We start from the raw sequence: 23,260 nt of genomic DNA, 5'->3' as shown, positions 1-23,260 counted from the left end.
CGGGCTCCCAGCCCCTCCCAGAGCCGGGCAGAGAACCCAGGAGTCCGGGTTCCCTCTCCCCAGTTTTGTCACCCGCCAAGGGCTGACCAGATCCTCCATGACGTCACAACCCCCTTGCGATGTGGTCTCCTTGTGGGTGGCCCCTCGCTCCCCATTGGCCAGAGCCGCCTGTCCGTCACCCAGGGGGGCGTCGTCAGGCTGTTTCCTCCTCACCCCCCAGCAGCTGGTGCCGGGACTCCGAGAGGCGAGTGGGAGCTGGGGCGGCCCGAGTGCCAGGTGGGGGGGGTGACGCCATCTCCTGGGGTCCCCCCTGCTCCCCCTGCCCTCCCCGACGGCCGCCTGTCCGGGCATCTGTCTGTGCACCTGTCCGGCCACCTGTCTGTCCATCCATCCGTCTGTCCACCCACCACGTGTCCATCCATCCATCCACCCACCTGTCTGTCCATCCATCCGTCCATCCATCCGTCTGTCCACCCACCACGTGTCCAACCATCCATCCATCCATCCATCCATCCACCTGTCTGTCCATCCATCTGTCCACCCACCACGTGTCCATCCATCCATCCATCCATCCTCTGTCCACCCACCAAGTGTCCATCCATCCATCCATCCATTCTCTGTCCACCCACCAAGTGTCCATCCATCCATCCATCCATCCATCCATCTGTCTGTCTGTCCATCCATCCATCCATCCGTCTGTCCACCCACCACGTGTCCATCCATCCATCCACCCACCTGTCTGTCCATCCATCCATCCATCCATCCGTCTGTCCACCCACCACGTGTCCATCCATCCATCCATCCATCCACCTGTCTGTCCATCCATCTGTCCACCCATCACATGTCCATCCATCCATCCATCCATCCATCCATCCATCTGTCCACCCACCACGTGTCCATCCATCCATCCACCCGCCTGTCTGTCCATCCATCCGTCCATCCATCCGTCTGTCCACCCACCACGTGTCCATCCATCCATCCACCTGTCTGTCCATCCATCCGTCCATCTATCCATCTGTCCACCCACCACGTGTCCATCCATCCATCCATCCATCCATCCTCTGTCCACCCACCAAGTGTCCATCCATCCATCCATCCATCCGTCTGTCCACCCACCACATGTCCATCCATCCATCCATTCAACCATCCACCTGTCCGTCCATCCATCCATCCATCCACCTGCCTGTCCATCCATCTGTCCACCCATCACATGTCCATCCATCCGTCCATCCATCCGTCAGTCCACCCACCACGTGTCCATCCATCCATCCATCCATCCAACCATCCACCTGTCTGTCCATCCATCCGTCCATCCACCCGTCTGTCCACCCACCACGTGTCCATCCATCCATCCATCCAACCATCCACCTGTCCGTCCATCCATCCATCTGTCCACCCACCACAGGTCCGTCCATCCATCCATCCAACCATCCACCTGTCCGTCCATCCATCCGTCTGTCCACCCAACACGTGTCCATCCATCCATCCATCCACCTGTCTGTCCATCCATCTGTCCACCCATCACATGTCCATCCATCCGTCCATCCATCCATCTGTCCACCCACCACGTGTCCATCCATCCATCCATCCTCTGTCCACCCACCAAGTGTCCATCCATCCATCCATCCATCCATCCATCCATCCTCTGTCCACCCACCAAGTGTCCATCCATCCATTCATCCATTCATCCACCTGTCTGTCCATCCATCCATCTGTCCACCCACCACGTGTCCATCCATCCATCCATCCAACCATCCATCTGTCCGTCCATCCATCTGTCCATCCATCTGTCTGTCCACCCACCACGTGTTCATCCATCCATCCATCGATCCATCCATCCATCCGTCTGTCCACCCACCATGTGTTCATCCATCCATCCATCCACCTGTCTGTCCATCCATCCATCCATCCATCCATCCATCCGTCCACCCACCATGTGTCCATCCATCTGTCCCTCCATCCACCCACCTGTCCATCCATCCGTCCATCCATCCATCTGTCCACCCACCACGTGTCCATCCATCCATCCATCCATCCTCTGTCCACCCACCAAGTGTCCATCCATCCATCCATCCGTCTATCCATCCATCCGTCTGTCCACCCAGCACGTGTCCATCCATCCGTCCATCCATCCGTCTGTCCACCCACCACATGTCTATCCATCCATCCATCTATCCAACCATCAACCTGTCCGTCCATCCATCCGTCCATCCATCTGTCCACCCACCACGTGTCCATCCATCCATCCATCCACCTGCCTGTCCATCCATCTGTCCACCCATCACATGTCCATCCATCCGTCCATCCATCCGTCTGTCCACCCACCACGTGTCCATCCATCCATCCATCCATCCATCCATCCACCTGTCTGTCCATCCATCCGTCCATCCATCCATCCACCTGTCTGTCCATCCATCCGTCCATCCACCCGTCTGTCCACCCACCACGTGTCCATCCATCCATCCATCCATCCAACCATCCACCTGTCCGTCCATCCATCCGTCCATCCATCCGTCTGTCCACCCACCACAGGTCCGTCAATCCATCCATCCAACCATCCACCTGTCCGTCCATCCATCCGTTTGTCCATCCAACACGTGTCCATCCATCCATCCATCCATCCACCTGTCTGTCCATCCATCTGTCCACCCATCACATGTCCATCCATCCGTCCATCCATCCATCTGTCCACCCACCACGTGTCCATCCATCCATCCATCCATCCATCCTCTGTCCACCCACCAAGTGTCCATCCATCCATCCATCCATCCATCCTCTGTCCACCCACCAAGTGTCCATCCATCCATCCATCCATCCATCCTCTGTCCACCCACCAAGTGTCCATCCATCCATCCATCCATCCATCCTCTGTCCACCCACCAAGTGTCCATCCATCCATCCATCCATCCATCCACCTGTCTGTCCATCCATCCATCTGTCCACCCACCACGTGTCCATCCATCCATCCATCCAACCATCCACCTGTCCGTCCATCCATCCGTCCATCCATCCGTTCGTCCACCCACCATGTGTCCATCCATCCATCCATCCATCCTCTGTCCACCCACCACGTGTCCATCCATCCATCCATCCATCCTCTGTCCACCCACCATGTGTCCATACATCCGTCCATCCATCCATCTGTGCACCCACCACGTGTCCATCCATCCATCCATCCATCCATCCATCCGTCTGGCCATCCATCTGTCCACCCATCACATGTCCATCCATCCATCCATCCATCCATCCGTCTGTCCACCCACCACGTGTCCATCCATCCATCCATCCACCTGTCTGTCCACCCATCTGTCCATCCATCCGTCCACCCATCACATGTCCATCCATCCATCCATCCACCTGTGTGTCCATCCATCCGTCTGTCCACCCACCACGTCTCCATCCATCCATCCATCCATCCACCTGTCTGTCCATCCATCCATCCATCTGTCTGTCCACCCACCACGTGTCCATCCATCCATCCATCTGTCTGTCCATCCATCCATCCGTCTGTCCACCCACCACGTATCCATCCATCCAGCCACCTGTCTGTCCATCTATCCACCCACCACGTGTCCATCCACCCACCTGTCCTTCCATCCATCCACTTGTCTGTCCATCTATCCACCCACCACATGTCCATCCATCTGTCCCTCCACCCATCCACCTGTCCGTCCATCCATCCGTCTGTCCACCCACCACGTGTCCATCCAAGCACCTGTCCCTCCATCCATCCATCCATCTATCCACCTGTCTGTCCATCTAGCCACCCACCATGTGTCCATTCACCTGTCCCTCCATCCACCCACCTGTCCCTCTATCCATTCATCCATCTGTCCACCCACCACGTCCATCCACCCACCTGTCCCTCCATCCATCCATCCATCCATCCACCTGTCTGTCCATCTAGCCACCCACCACGTGTCCATCCACCTATCCCTCCATCCACCCACATGTCCCTCCATCCATCCATCTGTCCAACCACCACATGTCCATCCACCCACCTGTCCGTCCATCCATCCATCCATCCACCTGTCTGTCCATCTATCCACCCACCACGTGTCCATCCATCTGTCCCTCCATCCACCCACTTGTCCATCCATCCGTCTGTCCACCCACCACATGTCCATCCACCCACCTGTCCCTCCATCCATCCATCCATCCGTCTGTCCACCCACCACGTGTCCATCCACCCATCTGTCCCTCCATCCATCCATCCACCTGTCTGTCCATCTATCCACCCACCACGTGTCCATCCACCTGTCCCTCCATCCACCCACCTGTTCGTCCATCCATCCGTCTGTCCACCCACCACGTGTCCCTCCACCCACCTGTCCCTCCATCCATCCATCCACCTGTCTGTCCATCTATCCACCCACCACGTGTCCATCCACCTGTCCCTCCATCCACCCACGTGTCCCTCCCTCCATCCATCCATCCATCCATCTGTCCACCCACCACGTGTCCATCCACCTGTCTGTCCATCCATCCGTCCATCCACCCACCACGTGTCCATCCACCTGTCTGTCCGTCACCCGTCTGTCTGGCCACCTCTCTGTCCGTCCATCCATCTGTGAATGATCAGGACAAACCCCAAAGAAGAAGTTTGAGTCAGTGGATGATGGTGGGGGGCTGGGAGCCAGGACTCCTGGGTTCTTCCCAGCGAGATAGATGAGTTGCTCCACTGGGGCAGGTGTAGTGAGGCCAGTCCGGCGCGTCTGTCCTTCGCTGTTTGGTTCTGCCCCAGGGGTCGCTGGCACCCGAGGACTTTTCTTTTCCAACTTGAGCAGAATAAGGAGCTGGTCCCCGATAGCTGTTTCGCCGGCAGCTCCCCACATAGCAGCTCCGCGCTAGGAACCCCACCAGCAGCAATTGTTTTCTGTTCCCAACCCTCCCCTGGGAGCCTTTGGAGTCAGTTGGATCCAGGGGAAAGCCTGGATAGCAGCGTATGAAACAGCATCTGTCTACCTATCCCGCTAACCCCACCCATCTATCCATCCCCATCTACCCCATCTACCTACCCACCCATCCATCCCAAAACCCCCTATCTATCTATGTACCTACCTGCTAACCCCACCCATCTATCCATCCCCATCTACCCCATCTACCTACCCACCCATCCATCCCAAAACCCCCTATCTATCTATGTACCTACCTGCTAACCCCACCCATCCATCCATCCCCATCTACCCCATTTACCTACCCACCCATCCATCCCAAAACCCCCTCTCTATCTACGTACCTATCCCACTAATCCCACCTATCCATCTGCCCCCAGTTAAACCCCTCTGTCTACCCATCCATCCATCCATCCATCCCATTAACCCCCTCTCTATCTATGTACCTACCTGCTAACCCCACCCATCCATCCATCCCCATCTACCTACCCAACCATCCATCCCAAAACCCCCTCTCTATCTACGTACCTATCCCGCTAATCCCACCCATCTATCCATCCCCATCTACCCCATCTACCTACCCACCCATCCATCCCAAAACCCCCTATCTATCTATGTACCTACCTGCTAACCCCACCCATCCATCCATCCCCATCTACCCCATTTACCTACCCAACCATCCATCCCAAAACCCCCTCTCTATCTACGTACCTATCCCGCTAATCCCACCTATCCATCTGCCCCCAGTTAAACCCCTCTGTCTACCCATCCATCCATCCATCCCATTAACCCCCTCTATATCTATCTACCTATCCCACTAATCCCGCTATCCATCTGCCCCAGATACAACCCGTCTACCCATCCATTCATCCCATCTACTCAATGTATCTATCTATCCATCCATCCTAATAATCCCATCTATCTATCTATCTATCTATCCCCATCCACCCCCTCTATCTGTCTATCCCCAAACACACCCTCTAGCTATCCCTCCATCCCCACACTAGTCCTGGGGGAATACTGCACCACTGCGCATGCACAGAATTTATGTCTCCTGCAGATTTCTTTGCTTCCCCACAGAAAAATGACTTTCTGACAGGGAAGTAAAGGGAAACCACAAGAGCAGTCACATGACCCTCCCCAGCAGAATATTTTGGGGGCCCAAGGCACCTGGCAGAGAGGTGAATCACTATGGGGCAGGGCTGGGATTGAGGAAGACCTGGCGCTTACCCTGCGCCGGGCTCAGCTGGTCTGAGGAGGACAGGACGTCCTCTTCCCCTGCACGGCATCCAGGGCTGGGTCAGACCCACCGCCAGATTTCCCCCCCTGGCTGTAGGAAGCTCTGCACACACACACACACACTCGTCGCTCCTTAGCTGCAGGGGGAGGGATCCCTGTACAGGAAGCTGCTTCTCCATCCACCCAACCCCTGTGCATCCAGACCCCCTCATGCCCAGACCCTCCTGCTGAGCCTCACTCCCCGCACTCAGAACTGCCTCCGATAAGTCCCCCTCCCCCTACACCTGGACCACCCCGATGAGACACCTGCACCTCGATCCCCACCCCACTGAGCCCCAACCAGCTGCACCTGGATGCCCACCCCACTGAGCCCCACACCCAGACCCCCAAGCACCTTCACCGGATCCCCCTGCAGCGTCCCATTACTGTTGCACCTAGAACCCCCAACCAGCCCCTGTGCATCCAGATCCACCCCGCACCTGTATCCCCCACTGAGCCGTCCGCATCCACATAGAAACTTCTCACCCACACCTGGATCCCCCCACACTTGGCTCCTGCCTTGCTGAGCTGCCTGCCCACACTTGGCATGGAGGGGCAGGGCCCTGGGGCGTTTCTGGGGCAGGACCGGTCCTTGTGTTGTGTCAGGGTTGGGTACAGCCTCATCGCTGAGTCCGTGTCTGAGGGGTGTGGGGGGTGTGTGTGCACAGGGATCTCCCACCTCTGTGCCGCCAGCGGCCTCCGCTCCCCAAGGCCAGGCTGGAGCCTCTGCATTTTATTTGACAAATAAAAGTTGCAGAATTTTAAAATATTGTGCACAGAATTTTTATATTTTTTTGATGCCGAATTTTTTATTATTTGGCGTAGAATTCCCCCAGAACTACCACACCCCTCCTCAGGCCACCCACCCACCCCCTGCATACACCCCATCTGTCACCCTATGCCCCATCCATCTGTGCCCCTGAACCCCATCCCGCTAGCTACACACCCGTTCTCTGGCCATTCACATACCCGACCAGTGAGCTAGAAACATATCTGGGAGCAAACCAGACCGGGTGCCCCCTAGCGGGGACAGGCCCGGTGCCCCATTCCCCCCCCCCCCCCGCCCCGAGTCTCCTGCCCTTGGTCCAGAAGGAAGCCAGTGCCCCAGTCCCCCCACCCCGAGCCAGCCAGTCCCTGCCCTGGGGCCCGGCGGTAGCCCACACTGGGTATCCAGCAGGGGGCCCCCCGGGCACACCCAGGGAGATGCCCTTGTTTCTCCCCACCCCCCCACCCCGCCGGGCCCTGCCCAGGGTGTGCAGATGCAGCATCAGGAGTGGGGTCAACCCAGAGCAGGGGCTTCTGGAAACTGGCTCAATTATTCAAGAGCCTCATCAATATTCATGTATCAGAGGGGTAGCCGTGTTAGTCTGGATCTGTAAAAGCAGCAAAGAATCCTGTGGCACTTATAGACTAACAGACGTTTTGGAGCATGAGCTTTCGTGGGTAAACACCCACTTCGTCAGATGCATGTAGTGGAAATTTCTCTCATTATCTCTAGCTTGCCTGCATATATATACCTGCCCCTGAAATTTCCACTACATGCATCTGAAGAAGTGGGTATTCACCCACGAAAGCTCATGCTCCAAAACGTCTGTTAGTCTATAAGGTGCCACAGGATTCTTTGCTGCATCAATATTCATAAGCCTCCTGCTCCATCCAAACTGTCAGATCCTGGAAGGGGAAACCAGGCAACTGTGGGTGTGAGATTTCCAGCCCCACCCTCAGCAGAGCTGCTGAGCTGCTCCCCCCTCCCCCTGCCACGCTGGGGAGAGAACCCAGGAGTCCTGGCTCCCAGCCCCCGTCCTCCCACCTCCGCACTTTCACTTTGATCCCTTGTTTTTGGTTTCTAAGCTGTTTCCTGCTCCCCGCCTCCCCCAGCAGCCCCCCAGCACAGAGCCTGGGAATGTGGCCACAGGGCAGAGCTGGGGCGGGGGGGAACCCAGGGCTGGGTTAGCAAGGGCTGCGGGTCGGGAGTGAGGGGCACCGGCAGAGCTGGGGGTGGGGAGTCCAGGGCTGATGTGCTTCCATCCCAACCCCCCCCGCCCCCCCTTCTCCAACGGGTCTATTTTTAGACACTGCTTCATGACGTTTGGCTTCCGTTGCTGCTGCTCCAGGCTGGAAGAAAATCAGCCCCCCACCCACGCCTGGCACCCAGCCAATATCTAGGCCTTGTTCCCCCCCCCCAGCCCTGCCAGTGCCCCTCACTCCCGACCCGCAGCCCCCTGCTGGCCCAGCCCCGGGCTTCCCCTTGCCCCTCTCTCCTGAACCACAGCCCCCTGCCAGCCTGGCCCTGACCCCCCCCCCAGCCCTGCTGGTGCCCCTCACTCCCGATCCCTCACTCCCTACAAGTGACAGGTTGGGCTTGAGGCCCCCGTCAGCCCCTCCCCTGTGTGGTGCTGGAGGGAGGGGCCAGGAGTTGGGGTGCTTTGCGGCAGGGGTGAGGGGAAGCTGGGGCTTTGCAGTGATTTAAGTAGGTCAGCAATTACCCAGCATTCCCTGCTGCTGCCAGCCCCCTATGCCAGCAAATCCCCACGTATCACCTGGAAAGGACAGATTGGGGGCGCAGCACCCTGGAAACACACTCATCCCCCGACAACAGCAGGCAGGGCCGGGTGCTGGGGGTCACCGTGGGGCAGGGGGCTCGGCATGGGGCTTTCCCCTGGCAGGCAGGCCTGGGCACTGGGGGGGGGTTCTGTGGGGCAGGGGGCAGGGGGCCTGGGCAGGGGGTGCTCTCCCCTTGTAGGCGGAGGGGGCACTAGGAGGCACTGTGGGGCAGGGTCGGGGGGCTCAGCATGGGGCTTTCCCCTGGCAGGCAGGCCTGGGCACTGGGGGGGGGGTTCTGTGGGGCAGGGGGCAGGGGGCCTGGGCAGGGGGTGCTCTCCCCTTGCAGGCGGGGGGGGCACTAGGAGGCACTGTGGGGCAGGGTCGGGGGGCTCAGCATGGGGCTTTCCCCTGGCAGGCAGGGCTGGGTACCGAGGGAAGCTGGGGGGCAGGGAGCAGGACAGGGGGCACAGCAGGGGGGCTGGGCAGGGGGCACTCTCCCCTGGCACTCAGGGCCGGGCGCTCTGGGGCGTGGCGACTCTCCATGCCAGTGTCCATTGATGTCTCCCTCTCTCTGTCCCAGATGCCCTTGGGGCACCGGCTCCCCTAGCGTCTCCTCCACCGGCCGCACCCCCTGGAGCAGCCTCCTGGCTGCACCTACCCCGTGCCCTCTCCTCCGGGGGGCCGCCCGTCGGCCCTGGACGAGGATGCTCCAGGCCAGCCACCCGCTGGCCTCCTGCCCGCCGCAGTGCGGCTGCGACACCCGGCCCTGGTTCACCCCCCAGTCCGTCTACCGCCAGGCCCACACAGTGGACTGCAACGACCTGCTGCTGACCCGGGTGCCGCCCGGCCTCACCCCAGACACCCAGGTCCTGCTGCTGCAGAGCAACGAGATCGCCCGGCTCTCCGGCGAGCTCCGGCAGCTGCCCAACCTGACCGAGCTGGACCTGTCCCAGAACCGCCTGGCCAGCCTGCCCGGCCTCCTCACCTTCTACCTGGAGGAGAACCAGCTGGAGGAGCTGTCCGAGCGCTGCCTAAGGGGCTGGCGGCTCTGGAGGAGCTCTACCTGAATCACAACGGCCTGGTATCCATCACCCCCTCGGCCTTCACCGCCCTGGCCCGGCTGCTGCGGCTGCCCCTCAACGCCAACCGCCTGCGGACCGTGGACCCCCGCTGGTTCCTGCCCCTGCCCCGCCTGGAGATCCTCATGATTGGCGAGAATCCCATCGCCTGGCTGGAGGCGGGCGGCTTCTGGCCCCTGGCGCAGCTTGGTGCTGGCCAGCCTGGGGCTGCGGGACCTGCCGGCCGAGGCCTTCCAGGGGCTGGCGGAGCTGGAGAGCCTCTCGCTCTTCCGCAACCAGCCGGCCTGGGTGCCGGCGCTCGCCCTGCGCCGCCTGCCCCTGCTCCAGTTCCTGGACCTGAATGAGAACCCCATCGGGGAGCTGCGGGCGGGCGGTTTCCGGGGCACCCTGTGCCTGGAGGGGCTGAGCCTGAGCACCCTGGAGCAGCTCATTGGGGTGGCCAAGGGGGCCTTCGATGGGCTGCCCCAGCTAGCCAAGCTGGACCTGAGTCACAACCCCTGGCTGGCCTATCTGCACCCGGCCGCCTTGCGGGAATCCCCGGCCCTGCGCACCCTGCTGGCCACCGACGGGGCCCTGGCACTGCTGCCTGCCCAGCTGCTGGCTTCCCTGCCCAGCCTGGCCACCCTCAGCCTCCGGGGCAACCCGCTGCGCTGCGACTGCCCGGCCGCCGGGCAGGGGCTGCTGTGGCTGCGGCTGGTGGAACCCGGGGCCACCCTCTGCGCGGGCCCGCAGGGCGCAGCCGTCCGGCCGCTGCGGGAGGGGCTGCCGGGCGGCGGGGGCGGGGCTGCCCCCCCGGCGTTCCCCCCCCCAGGGCTGGCCCAAGAGGCTGGTGGTGGCGCCCGGCAGCTCCATCACCCTGAGCTGCCTGGCCAGTGCCGAGCTGCCCCCGGAGATCTCCTGGCTGGGGCCAGCCGGGGAGAGGCTGCCTGGCTCGGGGCGGGCCGGCAGGGCCCTGGAGCTGGTCGGGGTGGGACCGGCCCATACAGGGCAGTACACCTGCGTGGCGCGGAACGAGGCGAGCTCTGCCAGCCGCATCCTGATGCTGCAGGTGCTGGGGGGTGCAGGGTGGAGGAAGGGAGGCTCGAGGGGGGAGCTGGGGGGCAGGGGCGGTCCAGCCTTGCTCACAAAAAAGGTCCAGCCCAATTTTGTGGTGCTGGAGTGGACTGGGGGGGCCTGGTCTCCGTGGGGCCTCCCCTGGGCCTCACTGGCCCTCCAGCGCCCCAGCCCCCACTGGGCCTCAGACACCGTGCACGTCCGCAGCCCCCACCTCAGCTACACGGCCTGGGTGCCGCTGGACAGCCGGCAGGTCAACCTGACACACCTACAGCCGGCCACGCGCTACGAGATCTGCCTGAGCCTGGTGGCCACGGAGACGCCCATCCCGGCCACCTCGGCATCGCCCTCCTCCATAGCAACAGCATCCTCCGGAGCACCGGCCTCCCTAACAACCGCATCCTTCTCCACGGCAACCGCCACCTCCCTAGCAACTGGATCCTTCTCCACAGCGACTGTCGCCTCCCTAGCAACCAGATCCTTCTCCACAGCAACCGCCGCCTCCCTAGCAACCGGATCCTCTCTGGCAATTACTGCATCTTCCTTAGCAACCGGATCCACTACGGCAGTCGCAGCATCCTCCCGAGCAACCGAGGACTTCTCCCTCGCAACCGCCTCTGCTCTGGCGTCCCCGGGCACGCAGCGGGCCTGCCTGAATGTGACCATGGCGGGGCTGGGGCCGGCAGGGCAGGGGCCAGGGAGTGCAGCCCTGGCTGCTGTGACGGGCTCGCTGCTGGTGGCCCTGTGTGCGGTGCTGCTGGCCTGCTACGCCGGCCGGCGGCTGCGGGAACTGGGCTGCCGGGCTGCCCTCAAGCTGTACCGACAGCCCCCAGCCGCCTTCCTGCTTGGCGAGCTCTACCCCCCACCCTCCTCAGCCTAGGGGAAGCGGAGGGGGACCCCACAGCCCCCAACCAACCCTCCACATTGATACCTCCAAGACATGCCTTTGGCAGCCCTGAACCTGGGCAGGAGACACATGCAAAAATTTGGAAGGGGGCTGGGGCATCACTGCCCCAAACCCTGCCTCTGTGCACCCCCCGGCCTATAATTGGGGTGTCAAGGGGGAGCTGCCCCATCTGTACCCCCCCACACACACACACAGCACAAAGGCACGTCTTTCCCAAGGCCTTGCCACAGATTTGTTGCAGGCAGGCGTGGGGTGGGGAGGAAGGGAAGTGGGAGCCCCCCCCACACCCCAGGACCAAGGGATGAGGTGATGGAGCCGCTGGAGGCTGCAGAATAAAATTCTGGAGTTAGAAGAAAAAATGTGGTGTTTTGTCTGTGTCATTCAGTGGATGATCCCCCCTCCCCCCCCAGCCTTATCCTGCTCAGAGCTGGGGGGCCACCTGCCCCTCCAGGGGGCACCAGCTCCCAGCTGGCCTGGCTGGCTCAGGAGGGGGTGGGGGTGTGATTCCCCCCTCCCAGCTCCGCCAGTGCCCCTCACTCCCGACCTGCAGCCCCTGCCAGCCCAGCCCCCCCCCCAGTAGTTCCCTGAGCCCTGGGTCAGATGCCCCGGCCAACAGGCAGGGGGCCCAGCAAGACCCTGCGGGCAGACAAGGGGGGGACGGCTGGGCGCTCGCCGCTTCGGCTCCGTGGGCCCCGGTTCTGCTCCCGGCCGCACCCGTGGACGTCACGTGGCCGCAGACAGGGCCCGACTCAGCGTTCGAGCTCCCCAGCCCAGAGGGGACCCCCCTGCCATAGCCCACGGACCAGAGAGCGGCCCTCCCCCATCCGGCCCCAGCGCTGAGCCGTCCAGAGAACCAGCCCAACGGGCAGGGACGGAACTGCCCCTCGGGGCAGGGCCCGGTGGCTAATTCCTCGTGCCCTCGGATGCCGACGCCTTCTCGCTAGGCTGACTTTATCCTGCTGCAAGCTCCAGCCATGGGCTGAGGTTCGCCCAGCCGCTGCTGGCCTGTGAGGCCTGGCCGTAAACGTCTTCTCCCACCCCCCCAGCTGTGAGCACCTGGCACTCCCCCCGCCCCCTGCATTGGGGGCCCCAGACCCGCCATGCCCCGCCATGACAAGGGGCTTGAGGCCGGGAGTGGACAGACTGGGGGGGTGGGGGGAGTCAGCAACCTCCAGCCATTCCCCCCGCCCCCTGCTCCCCCAGATCATCCCTGCCCCCACCAAGGCCCCAACCATCTCAGTCCCCACCCCACATTGCCAACTTGCCTAGCCGCTTCATGTCCCCCCACTGCCCACCCCTCTGTCAGGGTCCTGACCCATGATCGCCCCCCTTCCCCCGTGAGACAAAGGATGCCAATCAGATTGTTTAAAAATAGATTTATGTACAGGGCAGGTCACGAGAGGGAGTCGTCACGCCGAGCAGGCCCTCTCCCACCCTGGGGGAGGACAGACGAGAGGGGTTAACAAGGCAGAGACAGGGACACGGGAAGAACAGATGGGGAGGGCTGCTGCCTTTGGATCCACCCCAGCACGGCAGGATCCTGGGATCTTCTCCAGTTTGGCACAACAGGATCCCGGCATCAGCTCCCACATGGTACCTGGGATCCCAGGATCCACTCCCACACTGCATGGTAGGATGCCCGGCTCCAATCCCCATTCTGGCCCAATGGTCAATACATGGTTAGATAAATTCCCCAGGCTGGAAATCTCCAAACCACATCAGTCGCCAGCCAGGCCCGGGTCTCCGCTGGCCCCCCCTCCAGTCACCCCCCCCCAACAGCTCCGTCCTTGCCCCACAGGAAGCTAAACAGCTCAACCGCCCCACGTTGCGGCTTCGGGACGGTGGCTGCACTAGGGTGCGGCAGCTGGCAACCCCTGTGGGGGAGGCACAGGGGGGTAAAAACAGGGCCAGGGCCTCTCCCCCACAGCAGAGAACAGCTCTGAAAACCCAGCGAGCCAGCAGAGAGAGCACACGGGGTCTGCTCATGGCCAACACTCGGCAGCACGTCTTCTGCTCATGAGTTACTTGTGGGTCACTCATGGGTTACATGTGGCTTACTCATGACTTTCTCCTATTTTCACACGTGATTGATCCATGGTTTACACGTGGGCTACTTGTGGTTTACTCACGTGTTGCATGTGTTTTATTCATGGTTCATCCATGTTGGCCTCACAGCACGTGTTCGACTCATCGTTTGCATCTCAGCTGCGGCGTCGCTGGAGCCCATTCCCCGGCAGCCTCCTGGCCTCTCCATGCTTGGCTCCAGGCTCAGGCATGGCTCGTGCATGGGTTTGGCCCAGCTCGGTCTCCGGGAAGCCGCTCCTGGGAGCCTCGCCCGTGTCTCACAGGTCGTCCAAAGTGGCTGATGCACCGGGCGGAGATGGCCAGAGCCGAGGGGCCTTCCCAGTGCAAACCAGCATGATTGCGACAGTTCAAAACCGCCCCTAGGGGAAGGAGGAGGGTCACCCCAGAGAGGCGGACGACACTGTCTTTCAAGCACAAAGGGATCTGTTGGCCATGGCCCTGTTATCTCGCTAATTGGCCAACAATTGCCATCCAATTACACCCCCCTCCTATCCCCATTCAGCTGACGCCACCTTCCCTGACACAGGAGTCTTGCTCCATTAACGCCAGCAGCGACAGCGTCCCCCAATCTACACCATGGGGACGGAAATTCAGCACTCGTCACGGCGCTACTGCCTCCAATCGCTCTCTGAATCCTGCCCCTAAATCCAGGGAGGTCACTTCCACCCCGTCCATTTCCCCCACTTCCATTGTAAAAGCCCCCCCCGTTCAAATATAGAACCATTTTATATATTAAAAAAGACAGCCCAGCAGGTAAATAGCGCCGAGCCCTGTAGATTTGTATATGATCAATGCACATAGTTCAATATCAATATACTCTCTGAAAAATAGAAAGGAGCTGGGAATCCCGCAGGGCACTAAAGAAATGACATTCAGGTATTTCAGCCCCTTGGGATGGCCCCCAAAAATATAGATCTATATCTTGAGCAAGAAGCTCACAGCCCCGGAAAATTTTGGTATCAAAACAAGACGACAAGGCAGCCCTTTCCCGTATGATGCAGTGCAGGCCCTGTGGGACTAACAGGACGTCAACAGCAGTGAGAAGGGCAGGACTTCCTTCTTTGCCCCGTCCACAGAATTGGTGGCCTTTGACTCACATGAAGTAGATGAGACATTACTAAGGCGGGACTTCCTTCTTTGCCCCGTCCACAGAATTGGTGGCCTTTGATTCGCAGGAAGTAGATGAGACATTACTAAGGCGGGACTTCCTTCTTTGCCCCGTCCACAGAATTGGTGGCCTTTGATTTGCAGGAAGTAGATGAGACATTACTAAGGCGGGACTTCCTTCTTTGCCCCGTCCACAGAATTGTGCCCTTTGATTCGTAGGAAGTAGATGAGAGGTTAATAAGGCGGGACGTCCTCCTTCGGCACTTCCCCAGAATCAGCGCACTTTGAACAGGAAGTAGCAGAGTGGAAACAGGGCAGAACTTCCTCCCTTGCGGAGCTCGTGGGCCAGCAGGAAGTCAAGGGAGCCCCTGGCGACTGTCCTCAAACGGCAGGACTTCACTTCCCGGGCAACAAATGGGAGGCAAATGAAGGAACCCTCCCTGCGAAAGGGGCGAGGGGTGGGACTCCTCTGCGGCCAGTTCCACGGTGACCTTTGATCGTCAGGAAATAAATCAAGGAAACAGGCTTTGCAAGGAGGGAACCAGCCCCTGAAATCAGCGGGCGGGACTTCCCTCCTGGCCGTTTCCATGGTGACGAACAGGCAACCTTCGACCTACAGGAGGGAATTAGGGCGGGACTTCCTCTGCCTGCCGCTTCTATGGCAACTCGAGGAGGTGACCTTTGACCTCCAGGAAGTAAATCAAGAAACAAGAAGCGAAGAGCAGGACTTCTTCCTCCACTGGACCCACAGGGATGAGTGGCGGGTGTGATGTCAGCAAACCAAGATGGCCGACGCGGCCACCCCCTCGAAACAAAGATGGCCGACGCAGAGCCCGCACAAAGAGGGGCTACGGGGAGGCCGACAAAGGCCACCAACGGAGGGTTTCAAACCAGGGCCAGGAGGCCCTGGGTAATAAATAAAATCAGCCCCACAACTGGCGGCCGAACCACACCTCAGTCCCCGAGGGACGTATCCTTCCACGTCGGAAATACACCCCGAGCCACCCGGGCTGGGATTAAACACAACGACCCCAGAAAAATGGGGTCAGAGCTGCCAGGCCCTGGGGGGGCTCAAGGCCGAGTGAGCACCAAGGGGAATGTCCCACACTGCCCCCTAGGGGCGAAATGGCGGCGTGCTCCGGCTCCCATTAGAAACAAGGCAGCAGGCGCATCCCACCGCTGACACCAAGCAGGGCTCTCGGTCCGAAGCAGGACACAGCCGTATCCAGCCGCCCTGGTAAAGAGTCCCGCAGGGCTGGGTCAAGAATCCAGGTGCGGAACGGGCGCTCCCCCAGCCAGCTCCGCCAGCAGCGGAGAGAGACGGACGGACGTCTGGACTCACGGCTTCTGGGGCCCCGGGGACAGCACGACCGGAGTGGAGAGTCCGTCCACGCTCAGTGAGGGGATGTGGATTTGCCCACCAGAGTTAGAGGGAAACTGTGGGGAGAAGTAGGGGAGTGACCTACTGACCATGCCCCTCACTCCTGACCCACAGCCCCCCACTAGCCCAGCCCTGGACTCCCCCCAGCGCTGCCGGTGCCCCTCACTCCTGACCCGCAGCCCCCCACTAGCCCAGCCCTGGACTCCCCCCAGCGCCGCCGGTGCCCCTCACTCCCAACCTGCATCCCCCCACCAGCCCAGCCGTCCGCTCCCCCCTAGCCCTGCTGGTGCCCCTCACTCCCAACCCACAGCCCCCCACTAGCCCAGCCCTGGACTCTGCCCAGCCCTGCCGGTGCCCCTCATTCCTGACCCAAAGCCCGCTGCATACCTGGAAGGAGAGCTTGGCAGGGCTGTGTGGAGCGATGGGGCTCAGGGTGCTCCAGAAGTGGATGGTGGGTGGCAGGGAGCTGGGGGTCAGCAGGACAGGGGTCTGCACAGGACAGAAGTGTGGTGAGAGAGAGAGAGACCCCATCTCCCGTCCAACTCCAGCTCCCTCCCCACAACCCCTTCTGCCCCAGGACCCCTTCCCCATCTCCAATCATCCGGCCCCTGCAGGCCCTCCCCCTACCCACAGATCCCTCCCCCTACGCCCCAGGCCCCGCCCCCCCCACCCCATAGCTGCTCACTAGTGTGTGCGTGGAGATCACGGTGGTGGGCGTCAGCCCGCTGCCCGCTCCCCCGCCGGGCGCCAACAGGGAGCCGCCGGCCGCACTGATCTTCTCCTGCCCGGGCAGGGAGGGCAGCGCCAGGTCCTTGGGCTTCCGCCCCTTTGGGCCGTGCCCCTCGCTGGGGGCCCCCCCAGGCACCCCCTCCCCTTTCTCCTCCTGAGGCCCCTCCCCTGCCGGGAGCTCCGCCTCCGTCCCCCTGGGAGTCTCTTCGGCAGGTGGGGCTTCCTGCTTCACCCCCGAGTCGATCAAAACCAGGAGCGGGGACCCCTCCGCCTCCACTTTCACCACCACCGGCCGCAGCCCCGGGTCCTGCAGAGGCGTATCCTCTTGGGGGGGGCGCTCTGCATCCAGGGGCTCTGGCCCCACAAAGACCTGGGGGGCAAGATAGAGAAATGCAGCCAGCGCTGGGGCGGGGCAGCCAGGGAACAGCCACATGTAACGCCCAGCGCTGAGATGCAGCCAGCTCCGGGGTGGGGCGACAGGGCCAGCTCACCTGCAGGGGTTCGCTCTCGTCTGCTCCTTCGATGCTGATCTCCAGCTGGGGAATCTCCTCCATCTTCCCGGGGGCCAGGTTGGGGAGGTCCGGGGACTCGCTGCAGAGGGCTGGGGGGTCCTGGCGGGGCGCTCGCCCGGGGGGGGCCGCCTGCAGCGACTGGATGGTGAAGGTGGAGTATAGACCCGAGCGCATGTACTCGTTACGGCTACTCCGGGGGATGCCCCCCCCACGCAAGGACTTGGGGGGCCCGGAGCTCCCCTCCCCCAGCCGAGACTCGGCGAGTGCCGGCTCCACCCGCCGGAGCGTCCCTTCCTCCCGGGCCCCCTCCACGCCGGCCGGCTCCGGGTACGAGACAAATTTATAGACAAACTTCTGCCCGTTGACCTTCCGGATGATGTTCTGGAAAGAGAGAGAATAGAATGGGGGCAGCTGGGAGCCAGGACCCCTGGGTTCTCTCCTGGCTCTAGGCGGGAAGTGGGGGCTGGTGGTTAGAGCAGGGGGGCTGGGAGCCAGGACTCCTGGGTTCTCTCCTGGATCTGGGCGAGGAGTGGGGACTGGTGGTTAGAGCAGGGGGGCTGGGACCCAGGACTCCTGGGTTCTCTCCTGGATCTGGGCGGGGAGTGGGGACTGGTGGTTAGAGCAGGGGGGCTGGGAGCCAGGACTCCTGGGTTCTCTCCCAGCTCTGGGCGGGGAGTGGGGGCTGGTGGTTAGAGCAGGGCGGGGGGCTGGGAGCCAGGACTCCTGGGTTCTCTCCTGGCTCTGGGCGGGGAGTGGGGGCTGGTGGTTAGAGCGGGGCGGGGGGCTGGGAGCCAGGACTCCTGGGTTCTCTCCTGGCTCTGGGCGGGGAGTGGGGGCTGGTGGTTAGAGCGGGGCGGGGGGCTGGGAGCCAGGACTCCTGGGTTCTCTCCTGGCTCTGGGTGGGGAGTGGGGGCTGGTGGTTAGAGCAGGGGGGCTGGGAGCCAGGACTCCTGGGTTCTCTCCCGGCTCTGGGCGGGGAGTAGGGGCTGGTGGTTAGAGCAGGGCGGGGGGCTGGGAGCCAGGACTCCTGGGTTCTCTCCTGGCTCTGGGCGGGGAGTGGGGGCTGGTGGTTAGAGCGGGGCGGGGGGCTGGGAGCCAGGACTCCTGGGTTCTCTCCTGGCTCTGGGCGGGGAGTGGGGGCTGGTGGTTAGAGCGGGGCGGGGGGCTGGGAGCCAGGACTCCTGGGTTCTCTCCTGGCTCTGGGTGGGGAGTGGGGGCTGGTGGTTAGAGCAGGGGGGCTGGGAGCCAGGACTCCTGGGTTCTCTCCCGGCTCTGGGCGGGGAGTAGGGGCTGGTGGTTAGAGCGGGGGGGGAGGGGCTGGGAGCCAGGACTCCTGGGTCCTCTCCCCGGCTCTGGGAAGGGGGTGGCCCGGACGCCTGGGTCCCGGCGGGGGGAGGGGCTCACCTTGTCGTAGTAGTAGCGCAGGGCGCGGCTGAGCTTGTCGTAGTTCATGTTGGTTTTGTTCTTACGCAGCCCCCAGAGCCGGGCCACCTCCTCGGCGTCCACCAGCTTGAACTCGCCGTCGTCCGACGTCCAGGCGATCAGGTGCCCGTTGCTCTGTTGCTCCAGCAGCTGCAGCAGGAACTGCCAGAGCGTCACCGAGGGGTCCATGACTGCGGGGGATGGGGAGAGCGTGGGACAGGGACCTGAACCCCCCCCAGCTCCGCTGGTGCCCCTCACTCCCGACCCGCAGCCCCCTTCCCCTCCCACCCCCCCCGGGCACTGCTGGTGCCTCTCACTCCAGATCTGCAGCCTTCCCCCCGGCTGGCAACGCCGATGCCCCTCACTCCCAACCCGCAGCCCCCCTCCCAAAGCCCCCTCCACCTGGCTCCGCCGGTGCCCCTCACTCCCAACCCGCAGCCCCCCTCCCAAAGCCCCCTCCACCTGGCTCCGCCGGTGCCCCTCACTCCCAACCCGCAGCCTCCCTCCCAAAGCCCCCTCCACCTGGCTCCGCCGGTGCCCCTCACTCCCAACCCGCAGCCCCCCTCCCAAAGCCCCCTCCACCTGGCTCCGCCGGTGCCCCTCACTCCCAACCCGCAGCCCCCCTCCCAAAGCCCCCTCCACCTAGCTCCGCCGGTGCCCCTCACTCCCAACCCGCAGCCCCCCTCCCAAAGCCCCCTCCACCTGGCTCCGCCGGTGCCCCTCACTCCCAACCCGCAGCCCTCCTCGTCACCTCACTCCTAACCCACAGACCTGCCCCCTCCCACCCCGGGCACCTCATTATTCTCCCCGCAAGGAAATTTCAGGATTTGGCCTAAAATAAGATTTTCTGCAGTTGGATCAAACCATGAATGCTCGGGGACGGGGGGGGGGACAGGGGGGCTGTGCGGGCAGGGGCTGCAGGTCGGGAGTGAGGAGCACTCAGCACCCGGGGTTGTGGGGGCATCTCCTCGTATCTCCCCAAGGTCCTAGTGCAGCCCTCTCGGTGCTGTGGGGCAGGGAGCAGAGTGGGGTGGGAGGTGATCGGGGACACTGTGGGGAACAGAGTGGGGTGAGAGGCTGGGCAGGGAGCTCTCCCCTGGCGGTCAGGGCTCGGCACTGGGGGTTGCCATCGGGCGTGGGGCTGGGCAGGGGGTGCTGGGGGTGCTGTGGGGCAGCAAGTGGGGCGAGGGGCTGGGCAAGGGGCACTTGGGGTGTCATGGGGCATGGAGTGGGGCGAAGGGCTGGGCAGGGGGTGCAGGGGGTGCCATGGGGCGAGGGGCTGGCCAGGGGGCACAGGGGGTGCCGTGGGGCAGGGAGTAGGGCATGGGGCTGGGCATGGGGCGCTGGGGGTGCTGTGGGGTAGGGAGTGGAGTGAGGGCTGGGCAGGGGGCGCTGGAGTGCCGTGGGGCAGGGAGTGAGGCGAGGGGCTCGCCAGGGGGTGCTGGGGGTGCCGTGGGGCAGGAAGTGAGGCGAGGGGCTGGGCAGGGGGTGCCGTGGGGTAGGGAGTGGGGTGAGGGCTGGGCAGGGGGCACTGGGGGTGCTGTGGGGCAGGGAGAGGGGCAGGGGCTGGGCAAGGGGGTGCTGTGGGGCAAGGGGCTGGGCTGGGGGGCTGGGGGTGCCATGGGGCAAGGGGCTCGGCTGGGGGGGTGCAATGGGGCAGGGAGTGGGGCAAGGGCTGGGCAGGGAGGCTGGGGGTGCTGTGGGGCAGGGAATGGGGCAAAGGGCTGGGCAGGGGGCGCTGGGGGTGCCGTGGGGCAGGGAGTGGGGCAAAGGGCTGGCCAGAGGGTGCTGGGTGTGCCGTGGGGCAGGGAGTGGGGCGAAGGGCTGGCCAGGGGGTGCTGGGTGTGCCGTGGGGCAGGGAGTGGGGCGAAGGGCTGGCCAGGGGGCGATGGGGGTGCCGTGGGGCAGGGAGTGGGGCGAGGGCTGGCCAGGGGGTGCTGGGGGTGCCGTGGGGTGAGAGGCTGGCCAGGGGGTGCTGGGGGCACTGGGGGTGCCGTGGGGCAGGGAGTGGGGCGAGGGGCCTGCCAGGGGGCGCTAGGGGTGCTGTGGGGCAGGGAGTGGGGCAAGGGGCCTGCCAGGGGGAGCTGGGGGTGCCATGGGGCAGGGAGTGAGGCGAGGGGCTCGCCAGGCGGTTCTGGGGGTGCCATGGGGCAGGGAGTGGGGCGAGGGGCTGGCCAGGGGGCGCTGGGGGTGCCATGGGGCAGGGAGTGGGGCAAGGGGCTGGCCAGGGGGTGCTGGGTGTGCCGTGGGGCATGGAGTGGGGCGAGGGGCTGGCCAGGGGGCGCTGGGGCTGCCATGGGGCAGGGAGTGGGGCAAGGGGTGGCCAGGGGGTGCTGGGTGTGCCGTGGGGCATGGAGTGGGGCGAGGGGCTGGCCAGGGGGTTCTGGGGGTGCCATGGGGCAGGGATTGGGGCGAGAGGCTGGCCAGGGGGCGCTGAGGGTGCCGTGGGGCAGGGAGTGGGGGAAGGGGTTGGCCGGGGGATTGGGTGGTGCCGTGGGGCAGGGAGATGTTCTGTGAGGTTTCCCCCCCCGAGGGCGCCACCCACTAACCTGTCAGCGCGGCCCCGGGGCCCGGAGATGGAGCAAGGGGCTCCATGGGACCCCCGAGCCCCCCAGGTCCTCGCCGGCCAGTTACTGGTCCCAGTGGCCGGTTACTGGTCCCCCATGGCTGGTCCCTGGCCAGTTACTGGTCCCAGTGGCCGGTTACTGGTCCCCCGTGGCTGGTCCCTGGCCAGTTACTGGTCCTCAGTGGCTGCTCCCGGGCCGATTACTGGTCCCAAGTGGCCGGTTACTGGTCCTCCATGGCTGGTCTCTGGCCGGTTACTGGTCCTCCATGGCTGGTCTCTGGCCGGTTACTGGTCCCCAATGGCTGGTCCGTGGCCAGTTACTGGTCCTCAGTGGCTGGTCCCTGGCTGGTTACTGGTCCCAGTGGCCGGTTACTGGTCCCCCGTGGCTGGTCCCTGGCCGGTTACTGGTCCCCAATGGCTGGTCTCTGGCTGGTTACTGGTCCCAGTGGCCGGTTACTGGTCCCCCGTAGCTGGTCCCTGGCCCGTTACTGGTCCCCGTGGCCGGTTACTGGTCCCCCGTGGCTGGTCCCTGGCCAGTTACTGGTCCTCAGTGGCTGCTCCCGGGCCGATTACTGGTCCCAAGTGGCCGGTTACTGGTCCTCCATGGCTGGTCTCTGGCCGGTTACTGGTCCCCAATGGCTGGTCCGTGGCCAGTTACTGGTCCCAGTGGCTGGTCCCTGGCCGGTTACTGGTCCCAGTGGCTGGTCCCTGGCTGGTCCCTAGCCGGTTACTGGTCCCAGTGGCTGGTCCCTGGCTGGTCCCTAGCCGGTTACTGGTCCCAGTGGCTGGTCCCTGGCTGGTCCCTGGCCGGTTACTGGTCCCAGTTACTGGTCCCTGGCCGGTTACTGGTCCCAGTGGCTGGTCCCTGGCTGGTCCCTGGCCGGTTACTGGTCCCAGTGGCTGGTCCCTGGCTGGTCCCAGTGGCTGGTTACTGGTCCCAGTGGCTGGTCCCTGGCCGGTTACTGGTCCCAGTGGCTGGTCCCTGGCTGGTCCCTGGCCGGTTACTGGTCCCAGTGGCTGGTCACTGGTCCCAGTGGCTGGTCCCTGGCCGGTTACTGGTCCCAGTGGCTGGTCCCTGGCTGGTCCCAGTGGCTGGTTACTGGTCCCAGTGGCTGGTCCCAGTGGCTGGTCCCTGGCTGGTCCCTGGCCGGTTACTGGTCCCAGTTACTGGTCCCTGGCTGGTCCCTGGCCGGTTACTGGTCCCAGTGGCTGGTCCCTGGCTGGTCCCTGGCCGGTTACTGGTCCCAGTGGCTGGTCCCTGGCTGGTCCCAGTGGCTGGTTACTGGTCCCAGTGGCTGGTCCCTGGCCGGTTACTGGTCCCAGTGGCTGGTCTCTGGCCGGTTACTGGTCCCAGTGGCTGGTCCCTGGCTGGTCCCAGTGGCTGGTTACTGGTCCCAGTGGCTGGTCCCTGGCCGGTTACTGGTCCCAGTGGCTGGTCCCTGGCGGGTTACTGGTCCCAGTGGCTGGTTACTGGTCCCAGTGGCTGGTCCCTGGCCGGTTACTGGTCCCAGTGGCTGGTCCCTGGCCGGTTACTGGTCCCAGTGGCTGGTCTCTGGCGGGTTACTGGTCCCAGTGGCTGGTTACTGGTCCCAGTGGCTGGTCCCTGGCGGGTTACTGGTCCCAGTGGCTGGTCCCTGGCGGGTTACTGGTCCCAGTGGCTGGTTACTGGTCCCAGTGGCTGGTCCCAGTGGCTGGTTACTGG

At 63.4% G+C, this 23,260-nt stretch overlaps 1 protein-coding gene, 1 long non-coding RNA gene and 2 pseudogenes across 3 annotated transcripts; 3 read left to right on the top strand and 1 right to left on the bottom strand.

The window, feature by feature from the left end:
• Window positions 1-799: 799 nt before the first annotated feature.
• LOC127036884 (splicing factor 3A subunit 2-like) lies at window positions 800-9,324 on the top strand (annotated as a pseudogene).
• A 97-nt stretch (window positions 9,325-9,421) lies between these two features.
• LOC127036883 (leucine-rich repeat neuronal protein 1-like) lies at window positions 9,422-11,729 on the top strand (annotated as a pseudogene).
• Window positions 11,730-13,119: 1,390 nt separating this feature from the next.
• ELK1 (ETS transcription factor ELK1) lies at window positions 13,120-21,744 on the bottom strand. The gene is made up of 6 exons (XM_050928310.1): window positions 21,542-21,744; window positions 18,975-19,183; window positions 17,550-17,951; window positions 17,015-17,428; window positions 16,717-16,818; window positions 13,120-16,385 (listed from the first exon to the last, which is right to left on the bottom strand). The coding sequence occupies exons 1-6, from the start codon at window positions 21,585-21,587 to the stop codon at window positions 16,287-16,289; spliced, it is 1,272 nt and encodes a 423-aa protein (XP_050784267.1). The 5' UTR covers window positions 21,588-21,744; the 3' UTR covers window positions 13,120-16,286.
• Window positions 21,642-22,193, top strand: LOC127037004 (uncharacterized). Of its 2 annotated transcripts, none has more exons than XR_007770259.1 (3): window positions 21,642-21,739; window positions 22,005-22,108; window positions 22,142-22,193. It is a non-coding gene; the product is annotated as an uncharacterized LOC127037004 (long non-coding RNA). The 2 variants fall into 2 exon arrangements; XR_007770260.1 differs by lacking the exon at window positions 22,005-22,108 and adding an exon at window positions 21,773-21,888 and having other exon boundaries at window positions 21,687-21,739; window positions 22,142-22,186.
• Window positions 22,194-23,260: the final 1,067 nt, after the last annotated feature.

The sequence above is a fragment of the Gopherus flavomarginatus genome, chromosome 18 (genome assembly GCF_025201925.1).
Source record: "Gopherus flavomarginatus isolate rGopFla2 chromosome 18, rGopFla2.mat.asm, whole genome shotgun sequence".
In the NCBI taxonomy this organism is placed as follows: Eukaryota; Metazoa; Chordata; order Testudines; family Testudinidae; genus Gopherus; species Gopherus flavomarginatus.
Note: the sequence above shows the minus strand (reverse complement) of the source record. Positions and strands in the feature narration are given on the sequence as shown.